At 41.1% G+C, this 26,224-nt stretch overlaps 2 protein-coding genes across 6 annotated transcripts in view; one reads left to right on the top strand and one right to left on the bottom strand.

The window, feature by feature from the left end:
• Positions 1–13,869, top strand: part of osbpl6 (oxysterol binding protein-like 6) — a 168,459-nt gene extending 154,590 nt beyond the window's left edge. For 4 of the 5 annotated variants that reach the window (XM_072261788.1, XM_072261784.1, XM_072261785.1 and 1 more), the window contains 2 exons: positions 3,821–3,943; positions 4,118–7,803. In XM_072261788.1, the coding sequence (XP_072117889.1) occupies positions 3,821–3,943; positions 4,118–4,226 (232 nt within the window). In that variant the 3' untranslated portion in view covers positions 4,227–7,803. Of the gene's footprint in view, positions 1–3,820; positions 3,944–4,117; positions 7,804–13,642 lie in introns of those variants that run through there. The other variant, XM_072261786.1, reaches the window with a different exon arrangement.
• On the bottom strand, positions 8,909–26,172 carry prkra (protein kinase, interferon-inducible double stranded RNA dependent activator). Its single transcript, XM_072261791.1, has 8 exons — positions 25,976–26,172; positions 23,507–23,676; positions 22,773–22,875; positions 22,517–22,595; positions 22,242–22,359; positions 14,239–14,360; positions 11,335–11,554; positions 8,909–10,903 (listed from the first exon to the last, which is right to left on the bottom strand). Exons 1-8 carry the CDS (start codon positions 26,026–26,028, stop codon positions 10,746–10,748), a joined length of 1,023 nt encoding a protein of 340 aa, XP_072117892.1. The 5' UTR covers positions 26,029–26,172; the 3' UTR covers positions 8,909–10,745.
• Between the last annotated feature and the right edge of the window lie 52 nt (positions 26,173–26,224).

Here is a 26,224-nt window from a genome sequence, read left to right as displayed (position 1 = left end):
CCACGGTTGCATCCTTTTTCCACTCGAAAATTTCTTCTTTTTTGGAATATACCTGTCTTGCACATTCCTCATTTCTCGCATAAACTCCAGCCACTGCTGCTCTGCCATCCTTCCCACCAGTGTCCCTTTCCAGTCAACTTTGGCCAGTTCCTGTCTCATGCCACTGTAGTTTCCTTTACTCTACTGAAACACCGACACATCAGATTTCGGCTTCTCTTTTTCTAATTTCACAGTGAACTCAATCATGTTATGATCACTGCCTCCTAAGGGTTCCTTCACCTCAATCTCTCCAATCACCTCCGGTTCATTACACAATACCCAATCCAGTACAGCCTATCCCCTAGTGGGCTCAACAACAAGCTGTTCTAAAGAGCCATCTCGCAGACATTCTACATATTCTCTCTCTTGAGATCCAGTGCCGACCTGATTTTCCCAATCCACTCGCATGTTAAAATCCCCCACAATTATAACACTGCCCTTCTGACAAGCCTTTTCTATTTCCAGTTGTAATTTGTAGTCCACATCCCTGCAGCTGTTTGGGGGCCTATAAATAACTGCCATCAGGGTCCTTTTACCCCTGCTATTCCTTAGCTCAACCCATAAAGATTCTGCACCTTCCGATCCTATATCACCTCTTTCTAATGATTTAATATCATTTCTTACCACTAAAGCCATGCTTCCCCCTCTGCCTACCTTCCTATCCTTCCGATACACCGTGTATCCTTGGACGTTCAGCTCCCAGAAACATGCATCCTTTAGCCAGGTCTCAGTGATGGCCACAATATCATACTTGCCAATCTGTAGCTGTACAACAAGATCATCCACCTTATTTCTTATGCTGCGTGCATTTAAGTACAACACCTTAAGACCAGTATTTGATCAGGATACTTTTTATCGTCTACAGCTTGGCATTCAATACTATCATCGCTCAAATCTAATCAATAAGCTTCAAGACATTGGCCTAATACCTCCTTGTGCAGTTGGAGCCTTGATTTCTTCACTTGCAGAACCCAGTCAATTTGGATTGGCAAAAACATCTCCTCCACAATCTCGATCTGCGTAGGTCCACCTCAAGGCTAGTATGGCTAAGCATAGCTCCAATGCCATATTTAAGTTTGCTGATGGAGATGGAAAATCTGGCTGAGTGGTGCCACAACAACAGCCTCTCACTCAGTGTCAGCAAGACCAAGGAGTTGATTATTGATTTTAGAAGGAAACCTGTCTGCCAATTATATAAAAAAAAGTCAGAGTTGATCTGCTTGTAATCGCAGGTCTACATCCTATCAAGAATAGTCTCTCTGATCCCTGGCACTATCCCTTGCAATTGTAGAGGAATTTTATACCTCCTCCCTCACCACTAACCAGAGACCTAAGCAGCCCTTCCAAGTGAAAAATATTGACAAGCACGTCTGCCAATTTGGACTGCATTTGGTATTCCTGATGTGGCCTCCTCTGCGTTAGAAAAACCAAGCACTCACTGGGTAATGGTCTTGCAGAGCACCTAAGATCTTTCTGAGTAGCCACATCTACCCATCCTCTGCATTCTGAATGCCAGATGAGGTCCAATACAAACTAGGGAAAAAGATTCTCACATTCCGCGTGGGTAGCCTTTAACCCGATGGCTGTTCAGTTGTAAGTAACCCTCCCCTTTGGTGGGTTCGTTTCGCCCTCCCCCTCTGATCTTTGTCCTGTAGTTCCTTGTTTCCATCTCCCACCCCCCATCCTCACCACATTCTACAGAGGTTGTATTGAGAGCATCCTGAGCAGCTGCATCATTGCCTGGTTCGGAAATTGCACCATCTCGATCGCAAGACCCTGCAGCGGATAGTGAGGTCAGCTGAGAAGATCATTGGGGTCTCTCTTCCCATCATTACAGACATTTACACCACACGTTGCATCTGTAAAGCAAACAGCATTATGAAGGACCCCACTCACCCCTCATACAAACTCTTCTCCCTCCTGCCATCTGGCAAAAGGCACCGAAGCATTCAGACTCTCACGACCAGACTATGTAACAGTTTCTTCCCCTAAGCCATCAGACTGCGCAATACCCAGAGCCTGGACTGACACCAACCTACTGCCCTCTACTGTGCCTATTGTCTTGTTTATTATTTATTGTAATGCCTGCACTGTTTTGTGCACTTTAGGCAATCCTGGTTAAGTCTGTAGTCTAGTGTAGTTTTGTGTTTTTTACGTCGTTCAGTGTAGTTTTTGTAGTGTTCATGTAGCACCATGGTCCTGAAAAATGTTGTCTCGTTTTTACTGTGTACTGTACCAGCAGTTATGGTTGAAATGACAATAAAAAGTGACTTGACTTGACTTGAACTTCCAATCCCACCTACCACTACATTCACAGTTCACCCTCAGACTTGCCATCCCTCGCCGTTATCTGGTTCTGTTTTTATTCGCCATCCAACTCTCCCATTATCACTTCCTTTATATCAGCTTTCCAGCACTGGTGGCCCTTTATGTTTCTGCTATCTTCCTGCAGCAGCTGACTGGACTCACACTCCTCCCCCTCCCACCTTGCTCCATCTGTCTCTCATTTTCTCTTCTCTTTGTCGACCTCCATCTATTGTTCACCTGCAACTCCCAGCTCCATCCTCCTTCCCCTGTCTGGTCAACAGCCTTCCTGTTGTCCTTCACCCCTTCGCAGTCCACTAATCACCTGCCACCCCCCCCCCCCCACTTTTTATACTGGCCGCCACCCCACTCCCCTCATATACCGGTCACCTCCCCTCTCCGCTCTGTCCTGATGCAGGGTCTTGGCCCAAAATGTTGGCAATTCCTTACAGCTGCTCAACTCGCTGAGTTCCTCCGGCACTTTGTGCTCTGATTCCAACATCTACAGTATTTACCACTGTGCTCGGAGGAAGAGTTCCAAGTCTTCTAATCCTGTGAAGAAAACATTCTCTCACACCTACGCTGATTGCAAGCCCCTGTTGGACATCAATAAAACAAAATACTGTAAATCCGCTTAATTAGCGAGACTGAAAGCAGAGGGGATGTATAGCCTTGGTTTATCCCATGGACCAAACCTTCATACTGCGGCGAAACCCTTTACAGCCACCCAAAGGAGGAAGCGGTGTGGGAGAGCATGCTGGCATCTGTGCTAGGTTAAAAGGCAGCTCTCCCGTCAAGACTACTCTCCAATGTTTGCTGCCTGGAAAACAAACTGGATTATCTTTGTCTGCTATTGACCCATCGCGAGATGAGGAACTGGTGCATGCTATGGCTCCAGGACAACATCCCATGCACCATCAATCTTCAGGGCATGGCATCCAGACTTGTGCTAATACTACTTTGTGACTGCATTGTGCTGCATTTCATCTATATGTGCTCTATGTGGCTATATTGCTGTTTTTTGCATCTTAGCCCCAGAAGGACGATCTTTCGTTTAGCTGTACACGTGTATAAATGACAATGAACCTGAACTTGAAAGCTGACACCCCACACCAATCCTTGCAGTACCTACTTGAAAAAATATCATCTCGCATTGATACATGAGCTATTTTCCAGAATAATCTTTGATGTGGCATCTTAAATGTATTGCATCTAAATATAGTACATCTGTTGGTTTCTTTGTATTATCTACAGAGCTTGTTAATTCTGTGTATAATTATAGACAGTAGTTATCATTCACATCTAGTAATAATCAAAACATTAATCCTAATTGTAAAATCAATTGCAATCTAGAATGGTAATGTACCAGTACATCCAAAAAGCATTTTTGGAAATGTGAAATCTTTTGGTTTAAAAGAAACCTGTCAAATAATTCATTATCAAAGGTAATGCTTAAGATTGCATGTTTTCTAATCAGATACTTAGAAGAAGGTAATATCCAAGCCGCTGCGTCTGAGAAGCGCAGAATCGAAGAATTGCAAAGGGAACGGAGAAGGCATATAGAAGAAAGCAATACTGTTTATCAGCCTCAGTATTTTAAGTGAGTGCTAATTTAATGTGCTTGTCTCATGTTAGGTGTGCTACCCGCTGCTTTTAAGGAAATGATTGTTGTAGGCCCAGTTTCTAGTTATTGCATGAATTGTCATTACTATTGACTATTTTAGAGAAAGATCTTCCACATCTGTAACTCTGATAAATTTATAACTTTTTCCAGGAAAGTTTCTGAAGGTAATCAAAGAGAATCCTGGATGAGCACTGGGAACTACTGGGAACTACGAAAGGATCCAGGGTTCAGTAAATTAGAAATTTCAGCACTCTGGTAATTTGAAGAAGTAAAAATAACATTCTTCACAAGAAAAAAGAAATTAACTATGCATAAGTTATTGCTGTTTCAAATCCTATTGCGTTCCTGTGGTTTAGCTGGTCATATGCTAAGGTATGCCTGTTTAGTAACAGGTATAATGAGGAATAGGCCATGACCCAGACACTGCTGGTTTACGATATTGTTTTCCACTAAAGCTGTGAATTTTTGGTAAACCAAAAGTTAAATTTAAAGTGAATGCACAATAGGGATGGCTGTTTGACAGTCATATATTTATTAAAATAGTATAATCTTAATGAAGCATTAACAATTATCACAGCTTTTTGCTAGTGTTTCATCATTCATTTTCATGCCTTATAAGAACAGCAAATACATTAAAAAAACATTTTTATTCCGAAAACTTACTGAATCTCAACTAGTTTTTCAAATTCAAGTTATCATATCAAAAGTTTATTCCTGATGTATTTTAACCTAATTATTAAGTTAATCCCATTCAACCTTTACAACTACTTCCTTCTACTGTTCAGGCAGCCTCATTATTGATTGGCTTCCATTTGCATTTCATGTTAATTTTTAAAAATTGCTTTAAAGTATATATTTTTTCAGTAATATTTGTTTACTGATGGATGTGCAAATAAAGTCCTACTGTCTCTAACATCAGCCTTGAAGGTGCAAATAATAAACTTTGTTGACAAGTAATGCACACAAGTACACGGAGTATAATGAATTTACTGTCAGTAGACATTTGTTAGTCAATTTGGTTTGCTAGATATGAGCAAAGTTAGTACAATAAAAACCTGCTATTGAATGCTGTGTTAATGGAGATGTTAACTTAAAGGTTAAATATGCATAGAAGCCAATCCACAATAGCGCTAAATGGAATAGGACTAGATATTTCTGAGTGGGGCCATCACAGCCCAAGCTCAGTGCCTGCATTTTCGATCCTGCCTGAACATGCCTTCTGCAGTTCAGGAAGACCCATCTTGTGACCCAGACTGGCCTGTAGCCAGTGATGAGTCAATAAATGATACAAAGCCTCAAGTGATGCAACAGGGTGTTGAGGGTGTTGAATGGGTAGGATATTCCCCCTATCCAAACCTCCTTAGGGTGTGCCCTTGACTGCCAGTAAAGACCTGTCCCTTGCTTTAAAAAGTAAAATCAACTAAAAGCATTCTAAAATTATAATTTATCTTAGTCCTTTTTTTCCCCTTGAAGTCCTTTAAATTTAATCAGATAAATGGGCTTACAGGTCATGTGCTGGTGATAAGATCTTTCACAAGGTCCAAGGTCAGATCCCCTGACAAATTTCAACAAAATGGAAATTGCCAGCAGAACCCATCCAAAAAGTTAGATTTCTCCAGGTTGAGCAGATACCCTAAACTTTACAGCTCTTTGCAGCAGTTCCACATAAAACCCCAGAATAAGGCTTCATATGATAGTTTTTCTTACAACAGTATAAAACCTGAATGTGTTCTTAATGCTACATGCATTTTCATTTTATTTTAAATTATTTCTGAATAACCATGTTTCCTTTATCTGGTATGGTCATTAGCATTTTCCTTAAGTTTCAAAGGTGCAATGTCTCCAACATAGCAGGCTGAAATGCGTATATGCACTGCAACCTGATTTTATGTAAAAGGTAATGAATAATGAGAAATGTTAAATTTTGAAGTTCAACAAAATTGCACAAAATTATCTTCCAAGTATTTTCAAGCCTGTGTAGCCAGCTAGCCGATTGATAAGTTTAACCGATATACAATACTAGTTGATGTTGAATGCATTTGTTTAGATCTTAAAATGTTCCTTTTGTGCAAGGAAACATATCAGTCAATTCATAAATACATTGTACTTTAAAATGTGGATTTTTAAGATCTGTTACTGCAGCAATTAAGTAACAATTTTGATTTTTTATTGTTTTAATAATAAAATTCCACCTAGCAACAGTTGTCAGCTGAGAACATTGGTTCCAGAAGAAAGTTGGAACTGGGCTTGTCAGCCAGTTGCTGGGCTGTACTTTATTGGTTTTTCATGTTTTGTGGAACATTGAATGTTGATATATTTTGTTCAAGTTTGTGTTTTCATTTTCTCATACCGTCAATATTCCAGTTGCTTAAGCAAGAGTAAATTTTTTTTTTTTTTTTTTGCTTTCTGGCATTATGAAAATAATAGTACCCAGACTTTACTCAATTGAACAGATGCAGACAGAGATGGCTGCTCTCAGAGAGGAACCGTAAAACTGTAAATGAAGTGCACACGAACTTAAAAAGCTTAACTTTTCAAAAAAACTGTTAGGACATTGCACCATAAATGTGTCCTTTGTTTGCATCTGGATTTCAGCAACTTTTTACAGATGTATTTCCAAAGAAGTGCATTCAGTAGTGAGAATGTGTAAATACCATCAGGTTTTGCCATTGTATAAAAGCCATCTTAATATTCTAAAATCTTTTATTTAAACAATACTCAAAAGCGTATTACTATTCTTAATCTGCTGATATTACCCATCTTTATGGATAGTGTCTTCAATTTTAATACATCAATTAAGCTGTCTTTTTTATCTTGAAATTACAGGTATTTGATTTGAAATCTAAATTCATCTTAGGAATTGTTACTTGTCCTAAATAGCAAAACAACATTAGCTAAATAGTAATTCAATACATTTCTTTTGGTTTTACTTGACTATTAACTTTTATGAACAGTAATTCTACTGGTGTGCCTTAAGGTTCATGTGCTGAAAAGTTAAATCTATTGAGGTATAGTCCTAAGGCCAAAAACGGGGATATCAACGTAGTGTATTGGATTTAAAGTAATATTGGTTCTAATTAAGTAACTTTATTAGTTTTTCTAAAAATTTAGTTTCAGAATAAAACCTCTTCAGTAATAAAATATTAAACATTTTACTGACCGCAGCTGTCACAGAATGAAAATCTTGACGCAGTTCAGCTGGATATGTGTAGGCAAGCAGATTACAAAGCTGTGCTGCAGTCACATAACATCTGTTTTAGTATCCCGTTACATTTTCAAACAACTGATATTTGCATCATATCCTCATTTTGATTCTCTTCTCCACCATATCCCAAGCTGAAATTCGTTTTTATGAATTAACAAGCATTAAAAGGGAAGTATCTTTCATACTAAAACATTTGACTTTGCAGAACAAAGTGAACAACTTTGTACCTGTACTATATATTTCAACAGGTGTATACTTTTCTGTATATTCAGGCTGTGCCTGACTTAAATAGATAATGAATTTTAATATGTTTGTTTAGAGGATTTCACACAGCTGTGTCCGTTGCAATGTAAATTCAGTTGCATGTGCAAATACAAATTAGCCTGCTAATGAATGTTACTAATGCCTTACCAAAAGGTCTGCAGTCGTGATTTATTGTCTGGTAAGACGAAGATCTGACTAAACCTGAAAGTGATGCTTAAATTGATAACTGAAGTGCATATTTATAAGAACCCCTGAAGAAGTGCAATTGTTAACTAATACATATACATACTTATATTCTGCACACTGCTGCTATTTGTGCTTGTTCTAATAAAACTGTATGGCTTCATTGGAGCTATTGATTGTTTCCTCTTCAGTCTTAATTTGTTCGGTTAATTAGTTAATGAGAAATAGATCACTGGTTTCTAATTTTTTTTTGAAATCTTGCTTCAGGAAACAATCTACATTCAAAATTGTAGAATTGCAGTATAAATAATAATTCAGTCTAGATTCCCAAGTTAGTAATTCATGTTGTATTGTCTTCCTTTTGGAATAAAGACTTACTCCAACTGGGTTTTATTAAATCATCACTGCTTCTTCAACTAGTGTATTTCCCTGCAAATTAATTGAAATAATTGATGTGCTTCCTTTCATTTGTTAGATTAACAAGTCTGATGGTCATTAATTGTAACTATCATTAGTTACAGCAATCAAATAAGCTGTATTTTCCCACTGCTGTCTGTAAGGAGTTTGTACGTTCTCCCCATGATCATGTGGGTTTCCTCCCACATTCCAAGGACATACTGGTTGGTAGGTTGATTAGTCATTGTAAATTGTTCCATAATCACTTTAGGTTTAAATTGGAGAATTCCAATCTGTATGTCAGTAAATAAATAGACTAATTATGTTTCATTAATTGCAAAGAAACCACCACCCACTTAAAAATATCCAATCATTGTAATGTTTACTACCATTTGGTATTAATATAAAATCAAAAGTTGCAGGGTTCTTAGAAGGAAATCTATAGGTTTAAATAGTTCAAAGCAAATTAATTTAGGAGTACTTTATTGTGATGGTAGTTAAGAAAATCATTTTGAACGTGAAGCTCCTTAATTTTTTTATAATTTACCTACCTTAGCACAGCATCCGATTAGTCTATAGTTTAAATCTATGGACAATGGTTTATTTTAACTTTACTGGTACACTGTGGCATCTGTTATGGTCAAGTACTCATTTTTATGAAGTAGACACACAATGGGGCAGTGTTCAAACACACTGCTTATTCCATGAACTTGAGTAAGAGGCAAAAATACCGAGTGCAGTATTAGAAGAAAATGTCTAGGATTAAGCAAGTACAGAGACCTTGTTGCTAGTTAAACTCCAAACTATGTGCCAGTTGTCAACTAAGCAAAATGAAATGCTGAAGTACTTAAGAAGTCAAACCAGAGGGAAAGCATAGAAACCTAAATTTATTGCAATTAATCAACACGATCTTGCACTTATTGTCCACTTTTTAATGATTTTGAGGCATTCAAAGTCACATTATTCAATTTCCTTCCTATCTTTGAAACTTGGGTCATTTCACATGCAAGACCGGAGTTACATGCCTGAATTTCTGCACCATTATTTAAAATGTTCTATTTCTTTTAGTAGACTCACCTTTACAAATTTCCTGTAAACTTGCCCGTGCAATGCAAATGATATACAGATAAAGACTGTCACATTAATAGACATGGAAGACCTGTGGCTTCCAAAAGATTTTCTCAAATTTCAGTCATTACTGAAAAGATTTAATCATTTTACACAATTAAATCTACAGAACAATTTGTAATTATCAACAATACAGTTTATTACAGCAACTGTTTAATATAAAAAGTTGGAAAACACATACATACTGTTCTATTAAAAACAAACTCTGGACAGCTATCTAACGCTGTCAGAATAACAATTCTTGCATGAACTAAATTTACATCAGGTGAGGGAAGCTTCACTGTGGGCATAAATTGTTAGAGGTCATCTGGTTAATGGGAAATAGAGAATAAGATTCCAGAAGATGTGAAAAGGTGTGTTACATGGGGCTGCAAGACATGTCCAGCAGGTTGTGTTGCTGGAGAGAAAAACATACAATATCATAGGTGAGTTATAGCACATAGTTAATTTCAACAAAAGACAGAGAAAGTGAGTTGCCCATATTTGCAAATTTAATACAGAGAATGCAGAAGTTGTTGCTTCTCAAAGTAATGTTAAATATTGCTAGGAATAGTGTGTTTCTGTGATGTTGTGGAAATCCCCATTGTAAGCAATGAATGACCAAAATATGCATCTACTCAACTGCAAGAAAATTACTGCTTCACGTGGAAAAACATCCCCTTTTTCACCATCTAGATATCATGAAAAAAGAGAAAGGTATGGGATCACCAGCAGTCACCTGGGAAAGAACCACTGAATGTGTAGTTGTTTTTAAACTTAAATTGTTCACTCAGCAAGTGAGAAACTATCAGGCAAGAGTCAGGACTATTTTGCTAAAGGACATTATTCTAAATGTAATTGAGAAGTTACAACTGTTCTTAAAGCAAACATAGATAAATACTGGTATATTCTCCATTTTGAACAAAAGCATAAATGAATCAGCACAAAACAATGAAAAACTTATTGTTCTACTTATTTCTAAGTATAAATTAATGATTCTATGTACAAAAATATACTCTGAAATTGTAGAAAACAATCTTTTTCAACCACTATTTAGTTCTAATAGTCAGTTTTTCAGCCAAACACCATTTATTGTAATATTCTGATATGATATTGAACTGATTGCAATGTAAATATTTTGGAATAACTTGATTTTCCTTGTCAAATTCCTTCAGTCCCCAAACTGAACGACGTTTAACAATACATAGGGTGCAGAGCTAACTACTGCACATTGACTAGAATAAAAACAGGCTATTAATATCTGTCTTATAACTTTGAAGATTCCAATGTGTTTACTAAACTGCCATGTTAACAAATTAAACTAATACACAAAGGAGTACTTGTGCATCTGATTATTTTATTTTAAGAATAATCAGACCTCCATTTGCTTCATCTGTGCAGTAGGGTGGGGTAGAATTTTAAGCAGCTGCTCTGTACATGATTTCTATTGTATAAAGTACTTTTGAAACTCCTTAACCATTTCAGTTAATTAATACCATGAAAACGTGTGTACACACAAAAACTAATTTGACCATAGCTGCAATTCCTTCTTGTAATTTAGAAAAATACTTCCCTTCAGAATTATTTATCTAATGCTGCTCTATGGATAAAAGATTGGTTTCTCTAATTTCTTCCAGCCAATATCTTCATGTACTGCAGTGCATTGTGGGCAGCCTCATTGTGAGCATTACCACGGGAAATTCCAGTACCATGGCACACTGTAACTGGTAGAGTTGAAAGTTCAGCCAAACACTGATACTGACCATTCACAGTTAGTTCATCTGTGGGGAAAGAAATGTTTCATAAGTAAAACAGACTGGGGGTGAAATTGTGACTGATACAATGTACAGATGATTCTGAGATCAAGGTACCCTCATTGCTAAACAGTCAAATTAAGTAAAGCAGCAGTACAAACTCCAATTTTGATTTAAAGAAGTTACTTTTTTTGGTCCATTTAAAAAAATACTTGACATTGTAAAGATAAGTGCCAGACATGTATATATAATGTAACATTTAATGAGCAAGTTTGAAGGTGTAGGTAATAAGTTTGTGTCAGAATGGTGAGTTTTATGTTAAAAAAGCAATATTAGCATCAGTTCTACATTGATCAAGCTAAAAGAACATTTTAGCAAGAAATAATGCTTATCACGTACTCTTTTCATACATTTAAAGTTAATTTTAAGCCATACAAGCAGCTGGTTAATGTACATACCTATATCCAGGTAGGTGACACCAAATCCTTGTTCTTCCACCACTTCTCCTAACATCTGAGTATAATCAGTATTGGGAATGCTGAGTGGATTTCTCTTCAGCTGATTTATTTTTTCTCCAGGTGACTTTTTAATAAGGTCCCAGGTGGTCACCATCACATTTCCCCTTGAAGCATTCCATTCATTTCCAGAGTTCTCAGCACAATCAATCTTGAGGTTTGACTATTGACATTTAATATAATTAAATATTAATTAGATTTGTGGAAAATTAAGGTAAAACATTAATATTTTCATTTAACTAAATTTAGAGATCTCATAGTTTAAAATATTTCAAGCCAGATCTACTACATTAAAAACATTTGTACCATGCACAATATTTTTGATCTCTATAACTTCAAACCCAAATGCTATCCATAGCCATCTTTCAATGCCTAGTGCCATCTACACTTTTCTGGTGTTCAGATTTTTAGAGAGATGTTTGGAAACCTCTCTAATGCTGCTTACCATTTTTCCAGCAGTAAGGAAAGAATACTAGATTCATTTTTGTGAATAGATCAACAATTAATCTATCACTAAACTTCACAACATATAATTCTCTGTAACTGCCGCCATCTCCAACGGGATCCCACCACAAAGCACATCTTTCCCTCTTCCCCCCCCCCCAACTTTCTGCTTTCTGCAGGGATTGCTCCCTACATGACTCCCTTGTCCATTCTTCCCCCCCCATCCCTTCTCACCACTCTCCCTCCTGCCACTCATCCTTGTAAGTGGAACAAGTGCTACACCTGCCCTTATACTTCCTCCCTCACCGCCATTCAGGACCCCAGACAGTCCTTCCAGGTGAGGCAACACTTCACCTGTGAATCTGCTGGTGTGATATACTGTCTCCGGTGCTCCTGGTGTGGCCTTCTATATATTGGTGAGACCCAACGCAGACTGGGAGATCGTTTTGCTGAACACCTACACTCTGTCTGCCAGAGAAAGCAGGATCTCACAGTAGCCACACGTTTTAATTCCATGTCCCATTCCCATTCTGATATGTCTATCCATGGCTTCCTCTACTGTCGAGATGAAGCCACACTCAGGTTGGAGGAACAACACTTTATATTCCGTCTGGTAGCCTCCAACCTGATGGCATGAACACTGATTTCTCTAACTTCCATTAATGCCCCTCCTCCCCTTCTTAACCCATCCCAAATTTATTATTTATTTATCTCTTTCCCTCTCACAATAACTCCTTGCCTGTTCTCCATCTTCCTCTGGTGCTCCCCTCCCCCTTTCTTTCTTCCAAGGCCTTCCATCCCATGATACTCCCCCTTCTCCAGCCTTGTATCCCTTTTGCCAAACAACTTCCCAGCTCTTGGCTTCATCCCTCCCCCCTCCTGTCTTCTCCTATCATTTCCGGTCTCCCCTCCCCCCTCAAGTCTCTTACTATATCTTCTTTCAGTTAGTCCTGATGAAGGGTCTCAACCCGAAACGTCGACTGTACTTCTTCCTATTGACTAAACTTTACAATCTCTACACTATATACACCATGAATTTAAACATTCTTCCTGCTGCCAGTAGCTATAATTGTCACCTTGCACAGGTGATCCCTTACCATGTCATAATTTCCTTGATACTGATAAGCACATGAAGGCAGTATGCCTATTTTCTCTTGAGAAATGCCTGGAGATGATAATGGATTGGGGAAAAAAATGCTTCAACTTGTGAGAGGAAGAGCATAATCAAGCGCATCAATCAGACAATAATCATGAACTGCAGTGGAATTTGAAGGAAACATCCTTAGTGAGAATGTGAAATTTAGTTAAAACAGATGGATTCTAGGGAGGCTGGATAAAAACATTAAGAAGGGGACAAAATGCTACCAGGATGTATTTACAAGGAGGAAGTTGAAGGGTTGGGTGTCAAAAAAAAGCATATATATCAGCATTGACTGAATGGAACAGTAGGCTGATTATGCAACACACATAAAAGTTGCTGGTGAACGCAGCAGGCCAGGCAGCATCTCTAGGAAGAGGTGCAGTCGACGATTATGGTTTTATGTTTGGAGATTTTCAAATTTTGGCTCATCTAACCAAAAATTGTAAATATCCTGCAAATAATTCCAAAAAAGCGCACAGAAATTGCCAAAAGCCTTCTAATTTAACCAATAAGGCTATTTCAGGGTATTGAACAGTTTACATGGAACTCAGGGATTTATGATAAATGGTAATGAGATAAATAAAACGTCAATATCTAACTCTTTGCCATTTCATGGTACTTATATCTATTTATAACCACATTGGTTTAACTTTTTACTTTCTCAAGTTAGATACAGAACAGACTGCAGAAACTGGAATCTGGAGGAACTCAGCAGATGAAGTTGTATCTGTGGAGGCACCAGCCACCCCCTGGTCTTCACATACGCTGCTTGACCCAGTGGGATCTGCCAGCAGTTTGGCTTTTGTTCCTCCAAATGCCTTGTTCGAGAAGGTGATGGTTGAATGTTTGTGAATTCAGCTTGGAAAATTGTGAACATGTCAAACAGTGTTGTCTTGTACAGTAAAACTGATTCTGGTACCACCAGGATTTTAATACCTGCTTGTCTATTACCACTATTATAATTAATAATTCAACACATTCCTGATTCATTTTTAGATATGTTGCACAATACCGTATCAGTGAACTCAAGACTCAAGAATAGTACCAGTGAGTAGAAACGTCAAACAGCACATGGTCAGCTAAATGGCAAATCATCAGAACTTCCGTATGGCAAGGGATCCCAGGCTTTTCTTATCCCCTGGACGAATACCACTAAGCAGGGGTCTCTGGACCCCAGTTTGGGAACCTCTGCTGTATGGCCAGACAGTAGATAATCAGGGTATTACTAAAATCTTTGATTTAATCTCAAACTTTATTCTTACCAAAGAAATGCTTTCAGGTTTTAAGTCTTCTTCCCCATTCCAACCTTCAGGAATATTCTGTAGCTTGGCCATCATCTTTGTTGCAGCAACCCGTTTTGCTGATTTCTTTGAAGTTCCACAACCTACATGCAATTAAACTAAAGTTTGATTTTTTTTAAACTGCTCCAGCAATTTACAGGAATTAAGCTTAAACTTGTATTCCACGAGCAAATTCCCCTGTTGCAGCAATATACTTAATTGAGTCATGTATAAACCAGATTTATCAATTGATGACCATGAGTTTTTTATCATCCAATTTTTTCCCCAGGAGATTTAGAAAGCCTTTTGTATTTGAGGCAAGTCAACAGCAAGCGCACACAAACTATGCACAAGGTGAAAATACAAAGACAAGATCTATTTGACTCGAGAGACTTCGACGAGAAAGGGCAGAGGACAAGCTTGCTCGCGGTTAGTCTTTACAATGCCTCCTGAGTTGGTGATGTGCCTCTCATGTGAGATGTGGCAGTCTTGGGGGAACTCCCCTCTCCCGCAGAGTCACATCTGCCAGAACTGCATACGGCTGGGCGATCTGGAAGACCGTGTAAGGAATCTGGAGCAGCAGCTGGATGACCTTCGACTCATAAGGGAGAATGAGGCAGTCACAGATGAGAGCTACAGGGAGGTAGTCACACCTAGGCTGTCGGAAGCAGCTCGTTGGGTGACAGTCAGAGGGGGGAAAGCAAAGGTGAACAGACAGGTAGTGCAGAGCACCCCTGTAGCCATTCCCCGAATAATAAGTTTACCGTCTTAGATACTGTTGGCGGGGACGACCGACCAGGTGTGAGCCACGGCGGCAGGGCCTCAGGCACTGAGTCTGACCCGGTGGTGCAGAAGCGTGGGACGGAGAAGAGGTGAGCTGTCGTCATTGGAGACACTATAGTCAGGGGAGCAGACAGGAGATTTTGTGGATGTGAGAAGGACACCCGCATGGTTTGTTGCCTCCCGGGTTCCAGGGTCCGGGATACTATTACAGCTACAGAAAGAGTGGGTAATGTAGCAGGATCCTCTTTTGAGACAGAATGGGTGGAAGTCAGGAACAGGAAGGGAGCAGTTACTCTGTTGGAAGTATTCTATAGGCCCCCTGGTAGCAGCAGAGATACAGAGGAGCAGATTGGGAGGCAGATTTTGGAAAGGTGCAAAAATAACAGGGTTGTTATCATGGGTGACTTTAACTTCCCTAATATTGATTGGCTCCTGATTAGTTCCAAGGGTTTAGATGGGGCAGAGTTTGTTAAGTGTGTCCAGGACGGATTCCTGTCACAGTATGTGGACAGGCCGACTAGGGGGGAATGCTATACTAGATCTAGTACTAGGTAATGAACCGGGTCAGGTCACAGATCTCTCAGTGCGTGAGCATATGGGGGACAGTGACCACCGCTCCCTGGCCTTTAGTATTATCATGGAAAAGGATAGAATCAGAGAGGACAGGAAAAATTTTAATTGGGGAAGGGCAAATTATGAGGCTATAAGGCTAGAACTTGCGGGTGTGAATTGGGATGATGTTTTTACAGGGAAATGTACTATGGACATGTGGTCGATGTTTAGAAATCTCTTGCAGCATGTTAGGGATACATTTGTCCCGGTGAGGAAGATGAAGAATGGTAGGGTGAAGGAACCATGGGTGACAAGTGAGGTGGAAAATCTAGTCAGGTGGAAGAAGGCAGCATACATGAGGTTTAGGAAGCAAGGATCAGATGGGTCTATTGAGGAATATAGGGTAGCAAGAAAGGAGCTTAAGAAGGGGCTGAGAAGAGCAAGAAGGGGGCATGAGAAGGCCTTGGCGAGTAGGGTAAAGGAAAACCCCAAGGCATTCTTCAATTATGTGAAGAAAAAAAGGATGACAGGAGTGAAGGTAGAACCGATTAGAGATAAAGGTGGGAAGATGTGCCTGGAGGCTGTGGAAGTGAGCGAGGTCCTCAATGAATACTTCTCTTCGGTATTCACCAATGAGAGAGAACTTGATGTTGGTGAGGACAATATGAGTGAGGTTGATGTTCTGGAGCATGTTGATATTAAAGGAGAGGTGGTGTTGGAGTTGTTAAAATACATTAGGACAGATAGGGCCCCGGGGCCTGATGGAATATTCCTCAGGCTGCTCCATAGTCATAGTCATACTTTATTGATCCTGGGGGAAACTGGTTTTCATTACAGTTGCACCATAAATAATCATAGAACCATAAATAGTTAAATAGTAATATGTAAATTATGAAATAAGTCCAGGACCAGCCTATCGGCACAGGGTGTCTGACCCTCCAAGGGAGGAGTTGTAAAGTTTGATGGCCACAGGCAGGAATGACTTCCTATGACGCTCAGTGCTGCATCTCGGTGGAATGAATCTCTGGCTGAATGTACTCCTGTGCCCACCCAGTACATTATGTAGTGGATGGGAGACATTGACCAAGATGGCATGCAACTTAGACAGCATCCTCTTTTCAGACACCACCGTCAGAGAGTCCAGTTCCATCCCCACAACATCACTGGCCTTACGAATAAGTCTGTTGATTCTGTTGGTGTCTGCTACCCTCAGCCTGCTGCCCCAGCACACAACAGCAAACATGATAGCACTGGCCACCACAGACTTGTAGAACATCCTCAGCATCGTCCGGCAGATGTTACAGGACCTCAGTCTCCTCAGGAAACAGACACGGCTCTGACCCTTCTTGTAGACAGCCTCAGCGTTCTTTGACTAGTCCAGTTTATTGTCAATTCGTATCCCCAGGTATTTGTAATCCTCCACCATGTCCACACTGACCCCCTGGATGGAAACAGGGGTCACCGGTACCTTAGCTCTCCTCAGATCTACCACCAGCTCCTTTGTCTTTTTCACATTAAGCTGCAGATAATTCTGCTCACACCATGTGACAAAGTTTCCTACCGTAGCCCTGTACTCAACCTCATCTCCCTTGCTGATGCATCTAACTATGGCAGAGTCATCCGAAAACTTCTGAAGACGACAAGACTCTGTGCAGTAGTTGAAGTCCGAGGTGTAAATGGTGAAGAGAAAGGGAGACAAGACAATCCCCTGTGGAGCCCCAGTGCTGCTGATCACTCTGTCGGACACACAGTGTTGCAAGCACACATACTGTGGTCTGCCAGTCAGGTAATCAAGAATCTATGACACCAGGAAAGCATCCACTGCATCGCTGTCAGCTTCTCCCCCAGCAGAGCAGGGCGGATGGTGTTGAATGCACTGGAGAAGTCAAAAAACATGACCCTCACAGTGCTCACTGGCTTGTCCAGGTGGGCGTAAACACGGTTCAGCAGGTAGACGATGGCATCCTCAACTCCTAGTCGGGGCTGGTAGGCGAACTGGAGGGGATCTAAGTGTGGCCTGACCATAGGCCGGAGCAGCTCCAGAACAAGTCTCTCCAGGGTCTTCATGATGTGGGAGGTCAATGCCACCGGTCTGTAGTCATTGAGGACACTGGGGCGCGGCGTCTTCCACAGTACAGGAACCCTCCGGAGCCTCAGGCCCAGGTTGAATATATGGCGAAGTACTCCACATAGCTGAGGGGCACAGGCTTTGAGCACCCTGGTACTGACACCATCCGGTCCTGCAGCCTTGCTTAGGTTGAGACGTTTCAGCTGTCTTCTCACTTGCCATGAGGCAAGGGAAGAGATTGCTGAGCCTCTGACTAGGATCTTTATGTCCTCGTTGTCCACGGGAATGCTACCAGAGGATTGGAGGGAGGCGAATGTTGTCCCCTTGTTCAAAAAAGGTAGTAGGGATAGTCCAGGTAATTATAAGCCAGTGAGCCTCATGTCTGTGGTTGGAAAGCTGTTGGAAAGATTCTTAGAGATAGGATCTATGGGCAGTTAGAGAATCATGGTCTGATCAGGGACAGTCAACATGGCTTTGTGAAGGGCAGATCGTGTCTAACAAGCCTGATAGAGTTCTTTGAGGAGGTGACCAGGCATATAGATGAGGGTGGTGCAGTGGATGTGATCTATATGGATTTTAGTAAGGCATTTGACAAGGTTCCATACGGTAGGCTTATTCAGAAAGTCAGAAGGCATGGGATCCAGGGAAGTTTGGCCAGGTGGATTCAGAATTGGCTTGCCTGCAGAAGGCAGAGGGTCGTGGTGGAGGGAGTACATTCAGATTGGAGGATTGTGACTAGTGGTGTCCCATAAGGATCTGTTCTGGGACCTCTACTTTTTGTGATTTTTATTAACGACCTGGATGTGGGGGTAGAATTTGGCAAGTTTGCAGACGACACAAAGGTTGATGGTGTTATAGATAGTGTAGAGGATTGTCGAAGATTGCAGAGAGACATTGATAGGATGCAGAAGTGGGCTGAGAAGTGGCAGATGGAGTTCAACCCGGAGAAGTGTGAGGTGGTACACTCTGGGAGGACAAACTCCAAGGCAGAGTACAAAGTAAAGGGCAGGATACTTGGTAGTGTGGAAGAGCAGAGGGATCTGGGGGTACATGTCCACAGATCCCTGAAAGTTGCCTCACAGGTAGATAGGGTAGTTAAGAAAGCTTATGGGGTGTTAGCTTTCATAAGTCAAGGGATAGAGTTTAAGAGTCGCGATGTAATGATGTAGCTCTATAAAACTCTGGTTCAGCCACACTTGGAGTATTGTGTCCAGTTCTGGTCACCTCAGTATAGGAAGGATATAGAAGCATTGGAAAGGGTACAGAGGAGATTTACCAGGTTGCTGCCTGGTTTAGAGAGTATGCATTAGGATCAGAGATTGAGGGAGCTAGGGCTTTACTCTTTGGAGAGAAGGAGGATGACAGGAGACATGATGGAGGTGTACAAGATAATAAGAGGAATTGATAGAGTGGACAGCCAGCGCCTCTTCCCCAGGGCACCACTGCTCAATACAAGAGGACATGGCTTTAAGGTAAGGGGTGGGAAGTTCAAGGGGGATATTAGAGGAAGGTTTTTTACTCAGAGAGTGGTTGGTGTGTGGAATGCACTGCCTGAGTCAGTGGTGGAGGCAGATACACTAGTGAAGTTTAAGAGACTACTAGAGAGGTACATGGAGGAATTTAAGGTGGGGGGTTATATGGGAGGCAGGGTTTGAGGGTCGGCACAACATGTGGGCCGAAGGACCTGTAATGTGCTGTACTATTCTATGTTCTATTTAACTTTTTCCCCCCAAATGGAATTGTAATAACATATATATTTTAACTCACATTACAAGAGATTATAGGTGATTCATGTGGATATTTGAAGTTATCTTTCATACTGTAATCCTTCTAAGACATTAAATCCTGCTTTCATATTGCAAGAGTTAAAGGTATAGTGCCTATAAAAAGTACTCTTGGAAGTTTTCATGTTTTATTGTCTTACAACTTTGAATCAGTGGATTTAATGGCTTTTTCTGATACTGATCCACAAAAAGACTTTCGTATCAAAGTGAAAACAGAGCTCTGCAACGTGATCTAGATTAATTACAAATATAAAACACAAAATAATTGATTGCACAAGTATTCACCCCCCATTGACACATAAAATCATCACTTGTGCAGCCACAAGCAAGAGAGAATCTGCAGATGCTGGAAATCCAAGCAACACAAACCAAATGCTGGAAAAACACTGCAGGTCGGGCAGCATCTACGGAAAAAATTAGAGTCAACATTTCAGGCCGAGATGGGAGAGAAAAAGATGAGTAGATTTAAAAGGTGGGGAAGGGGAGAGAGAAACAAAGGCGATAGGTGAAAGCAGGAGGGTAGGGGATGAAGTAAAGAGCTGGGAAGTTGATTGGTGAAAGAGACACAGGGCTGAAGAAGGGAGAGTCTGATAGGTGGGGATAGAAGGCCATGGACGAAAGAAAAGGGGAAGGGGAGGAGCACCAGAGGGAGGTGATGGGCAGGCAAGGAGATAAAGTGAGAGAGGGAAAGGGGAATGGGGACTGGTGAAGATCTCAACCCGAAATGTTGACTGTACTCTTTTCCATAGATGCTGCCTGGCCTGCTGAGTTCCTCCAGCATTTTGTGCATGTTGCTTAGATTTCCAGCATCTGCAGACTCTCTTTTCATTGTGATTTGTTTACTGTACTGTGAAGTCTCTTCCAGGGATGTCTACCCTGAAGAAGTTTAAATTCTCCCTTTGACAGGAGTTCAGTGAAACCATCTCTCACTGTTCACTTTCTGTGATCCCTGCTGCTTTCTCCCCTACCCACCCGACTTCTAGTAATGACCCCCCCATCCTCTCCTTCGCCAATCCCCATTCCCTTTTCCCTCTCTCACCATATCTCCTTGTCTGCCCATCGCTTCCCTCTGGTGCTCCTCCCTATTTTCTTTCTTCCATGGCCCTCTATCCTCACATATAAGACTCTTCCTTCTCTAGCCCTATATCTCTTTCACCAATCAACTGCCCAGCTATTTATTTCATCCCTCCCCTTCCTGGTTTCGCCTGTCACCTCTTGTTTTTCTCTCCCCTCCCCCACCTTCTATTCCTCATCTTTCTTCTTCAGTCCTGCTGAAGGGACTCAGTCCGAAATATTGACTGGATATTTTTCCATAGATGCTGCCTGGCCTGCTGAGTTCCTCCAGCATTTTGTGTGTTGATTGGTGCAGCCAAATGGTTTTAGAAGTCACATAATTATTTAAATAGAGATCACCCCCCCATGTTCAAATGGAGTCAAGGTGTTTCAACTGATTGTAGTAAAAATACACCTGTATCTGGAAGGTCCAACTGCTGGTGGGTCAGTATCCTGGCAAAAACTACACCAGGAAGACAAAAGAATACTCTGAGCAACTCCACAAAAAAGGTTATTGAAAAGCACAAGTCAGGAGATGTATACAACAAGATTACCAAGTCAACGAATGTCCCTTGGAGTGCAGTTAAATCAATGATCAGGAAATGGAAAGAATATGGGACGTGTAAATCCGTCTAGAGCAGGCCGTCCTCAAAAACTGAGTGACCATGCAAGAAGGGAACTAGTGAGGAAGGCCACCAAGAGACCTGTGACAACTCTGGAGAAATTACAAGATTCAGTGGTTGAGATGGGAGAGACTGCACATACGATGACTACTGCCCAGGTACTTCACCAGTCGCAGCTATATGGGAGAGTGGCAAAGAGAAAGCCACTGTTGAAAAAAAAACTCACATGAAATCTCGGCTAGAGTTTGCCAGAAGAGATGTGGGAGATTCTGAAGTCAGCTGAAAGAAGGTTTTATGGTCTGATGAAATTCAGCTTTTTGGCCATCGACTAATCACTATGTTTGGCATAAGCCAAACCACCACACATCATCAAAAACACACCGTCCCTACCATGAAACATGGAGGTGGCTGCATCAGGTTGTGTGGATGCAAGCTTTCACTGTAGCAGGCCCTGAAAGGCTTGTGAAGATAGAGGGTAAAATGAATGCATCAAAATACTGGGAAAACCTGATGCAGTCTGCAAGAGAACTGTGATCAGAGATTTGTTTTCCAGCAAGACAACAACCCCAAGCATAAAGCCAAAGGAATGGCTTGAAAACACCAAAGTTAATGCCCTGGAGTAGCCCATGTCAGAGTTCAGACCTCTAATCCAATTGAGAATTTGTGGCTGGACTTGAAAAGGGCTGTTCATTCGCCATCCTCATGCAATCTGACAGAGCTTGAGCAGTTTTGTAAAGAAGAATGGGGAAAAATTGCAGTGTCCAGATGTGAATAGCTGATAAGAGACCTATCCACACAGACTCAAGGCTGTAATTGCCGCCAAAGGTATATCTACTAAATACTGACTTGAAAGGAGTGAATACTTAGGCAATCAATTATTTTATGCTTTATTTTTGTAATTAATTCAGACCACTTTTTAGAGATCTGTTTTCATTTTGAATCATAGTGGATTTGTATCTCTTTCATGTCAATGTTGTAAAACAATAAAACATGAAAACTTCCGGGGGGGGGCGGGAAATACTTTTTATAGGCACTGTATGTTAAAAACTAAACAATCCTCCATTTGCAATTGTAATGAAGATTCATTCAGCTGAGATTTTAAGTAGCATTCATGATTCTTACCTGTTTCAGCAAATGTTTCTACCTTGCAAACGATTGCAAATTCTCTCTTGTGAGGAGGTCCCAATTCTTCAGCAATGCTGTAATCTGGAAGTCTCCACCCTTTCTGTACCACCAGTTCCTAGTAAACTATATATTAGCAATCGCTCCACACAAATCTAAAAAAAAGCCCTAAGCAATTGTTATTAATGAATTTATCTAAGATAATAATCACAGCAGTACAAATAGTTTAAGATGTAAACTAAAACATACATACTAAACAAAATGGCCTGTCTCACCTGAAGTGCACCAATAGGGTTGGGAGGATTTTGAGACTTCTTTGAGGGAGTAGTGGGTTCTGGATCTTGTAAAGTATAGCTGGAAAGAGTGTAACATGTATTTCATAAAACATGCAGTCCAGGAACATAATTCATTTTTAACATCTTGTACTGTTAAAAATAGAAATTAAGGTCTGTTTGTGATAAGCTGCTAAACTCTGCCAAGATCAAGCAAGTTAAACATGCAGCAGGTTTTGAAATCTAGAATCCTTCTCACCTTATACCATCATAAATAGATTCTTGTGGATTTCCTCCATTCAGTACAGCCAGAACTGCTGCTGCTGCTTTGTGCTTTGCTGCCTTCTTGCTCTGACCCTGGCCTGTAACCATCAAAACAACAATTATGTCCTTTCGAGAGACATTTGTCTGTACACATTAGCTTGAAATTGTGCTAAAACTATACACTAATGAAATATTAATTAGATCACTGTTGCACTCATCAATACTGTGTGCAAAGGACATTTCTTAACACACAAATCAATAGTTGAATTTAGAATCAATTTTGCAGTAAATTATGTGATGACCTCTTTCATTCTATTCATTTCCTAAATGACTATTAAAAACCAGTTTGCAGCGGAGTTCTACTCTGCCTATTGCACTGCCAGCTGGGGGAGTCCGTGCTCCAAACGTATTGCCAGATGAGGAAATTACTTCGAGCTTGTGCTTCTCTGCAAGTTCCTTTCAGTTAAAAGACAATAGCTCCATTGAATTTGCAGCATTTATTTCATGTAGATGGCACTTTGCCAAGCTTTTGCCAGGACATCTATAGAAGTCTGTTCTGAGGAACACAAAGTCTAATGCAAATATGGAACTTCTGACTCTGTTCAAGTTCTGTGAATAACAAGGTCTTAAAAAGAGTAGCTAACCATCATCTTTTCTCCTATATAGTACCAAGACGCATCATTTCATGAAGAGAATTTGTGGCATTAAGTGAACTAACAGTTAACAGACCTTGGCAGCTCACTTCTCCCACTGACGCTCTGAAGGTGAAGCTGGGCAGGTGGGCTTGACCCTCAGATTTTACAAGCTCGTACTGTGGAGTTTTACCATGTTTCGTGCAGTATTCCTGCAACAAGCTGATAGGAGTCTTCCCAGGTTTTGAAGCAATCACTTGGTCCAAACTGAGGGGAAAACATAAGAATATAAGAAATAGGAATAGGAGTAGGTCATCTGGCTCATTGAGCCTGCTCTGCTATACAATAAGATCATGGCTGATCTGACCAATTGACTCATTCCACCTACCTGCCCTTTCCCCATAACCCTTAATTCCCCTACTGTGCAAAAACCTATCCAATCTTGTCTTAGATATACTTACTGAGGTAGCCTCCACTGCTTCATTGGGCAGAGAATTCCAGACTCAGCACTCTTTGGGAAAAGCAGTTCCTTCTCAACTCCATCCTAAATTTACTCCTGTGAATCTTGAGGCTATGTCTCCTAGTTCTAGTCTCACCTACCAGTGGAAACAACTTTCCTGTCTCTATCTTATCAATCTCTTTCATAAACGTTATGTTTCTATAAGATCTCTGCTCATCCTTCTGAATTCCAGCGAGTACAGTCCCAGGCGACTCAACCTCTCCTCATAGTCTAACTCTTCATCTCTGGAATCAACCTGGTGAACCTCCTCTGCAAAGCCTCCAAAACCAGTATATTCTTCCTCAAGTAAGGAGACCAAAACTGCACAGAGTACTCCAGATGAAGCCTCACCAGTACCCTATACAGTTGCAGCATAACCTCCCTGCTCTTAAGTTCAATCCCTCTAGCAATGAAGGCCAACATTCCATTTGCCTTCTTGATAGCCTGCTGTACCTACAAACCAACCTTCTGTGATTCATGCACAAGCACTCCCAAGTCCCGCTGCACAGCAGCACACTGCAATCTTTTACCATTTAAATAATAATCTGACCTTCCATTTCAAAGTTTAATAGGTGGAAAAGTTAGTTAATAATACTATCAAAGCTTGTAAACTTTTAAATTTACTGCAGTAGCATGCAGAGTTTAATATGACGCCACAGACACCCTGTTAACTCAAATAATTCACCTGGTGGAACAGAATTAAAACTACCAACACAGAGACAAAGATTTGATTTATTGAATTAATAAACATTAAATTGCAAAAAATGCCATGAAGAGCCATTTGAGATACACAAGTTGTAGCAGAGCATTAAATGGAAGTGTTTTTTTTAAATAGCCATGAAAATAAAGCATCATGAACACCATTAACAAATGAAGTGACTTTGAAATAAGTAGGCAGTACACCAACCATTTTTTTAAAATTGCATTTATTTAAAATGGTCACATTTAAATACTAATCCACACTCAGACAAGTAATCTTATCAGCAAGAGGCTAAGCTGCACCTACCAAAACCAACCTTGGGATCATGATTTAGAATGAGTAAAGATCCTACCAGCAACGTTCTGGAGATCTAGAGAATTTATCGTCTAGACATTCAATGTTAAAAAATATGACTCCAACCTCCTTTCCCCTACTTCTTTTGAAGTTACAGTAAATTTATTTCAAAATTCATACATGTCGCCCTGAGATTCCTTTTCTTCCCGGCATACTCAATAAATCCATAACCATAACAGAATGAAAGACTGCGCCAACTTGGGCATTCAACCAGCGTGCAAAAGACAACAAACTGTGCAAATACAAAAAGAAATAATAATAAATAAATAAACGTCCACAACATGAGATGAAGAGACCTTGAAAGTGAATCCATAGGTTGTAGGGACAGCTCAGTGATGGGGCAAATGAAGTCTCTGGTTCAAAAGCCTGATGGTTGAGGGGTAGGTAACTGCTCCTGAACCTGGTGGTGTGAGCCATGAAGCTCCTGTACCTTCAACCTGATGGTCTGAGTGGTGGGGTTCCCTGAAGATGGATGCTGCTTTCCTGTGTCAGTGCCGGTGTAGATGTGACCGACTGGGCAGAATCCACTACTTTTGGTGGGATTTGCCGTTCAAGGACATCGGTGTTTCCACACAAGGCTGGGATGCAGCCAGTCAATATACCCTCAACAGACGCTGGAACTGGGGAAAAGAAGGACGGACAGAAACCCGATCTTAAGATCAACGTCCACCCGGTCTCCAGTGTGAGCGGGCGATGTACTGTTAAAGTCGTAAAAGATTCTGCAGATACTGGTAATCATCAGCAAAACACGCAAAATATTTTAAGAACTCAGCATGGCAGTCGACATTTCGGGCCGAGACCCTTCATCGGGACTGGAAAGGAAGGGGGGATGACACTAGGATAATAAGGGGTGGGGGGGAGCAGTAGAAGGTGGCAGGTGACAGGTGAGGGGGAAGGTGGGTAGAGGGCTGAGGAAGGAATGGACGCAGCGGCAGACACAGACACCGGTCCCCAGCAGGTGAGCAGAGCGCACGATGGCGGCCCTGTGCTCAGGCCGTCGCTGCCACACTCACCTGAAACATGCAGAGCTCCTTTTGGACGCGGCTGTAAACCTCTCCTCAGACATGCTGTTTCCCCACTGGTAGGATTGTAGCCGCGCGAAAAAGGCGCTCTGCGAGCCAAGTTTGGAGCTAGCCGCTCACCGGCGTCCCCAACCTGTCAGGCTGCTTCCGGCCGGAGCGGAAGGGGTGGGGCCTCGGCACCCCGGGTGGGATGATGGGTATTTCCCCGCCGCGGTGGTAACGGGGTACTGGCTACGGGGC

Source organism: Mobula birostris, chromosome 6 (genome assembly GCF_030028105.1).
Source record: "Mobula birostris isolate sMobBir1 chromosome 6, sMobBir1.hap1, whole genome shotgun sequence".
NCBI classification, from domain to species: Eukaryota; Metazoa; Chordata; class Chondrichthyes; order Myliobatiformes; family Myliobatidae; genus Mobula; species Mobula birostris.
The sequence above is the reverse complement of the archived record's forward strand: the minus strand, read 5'-3'. Positions and strand labels throughout refer to the sequence as shown.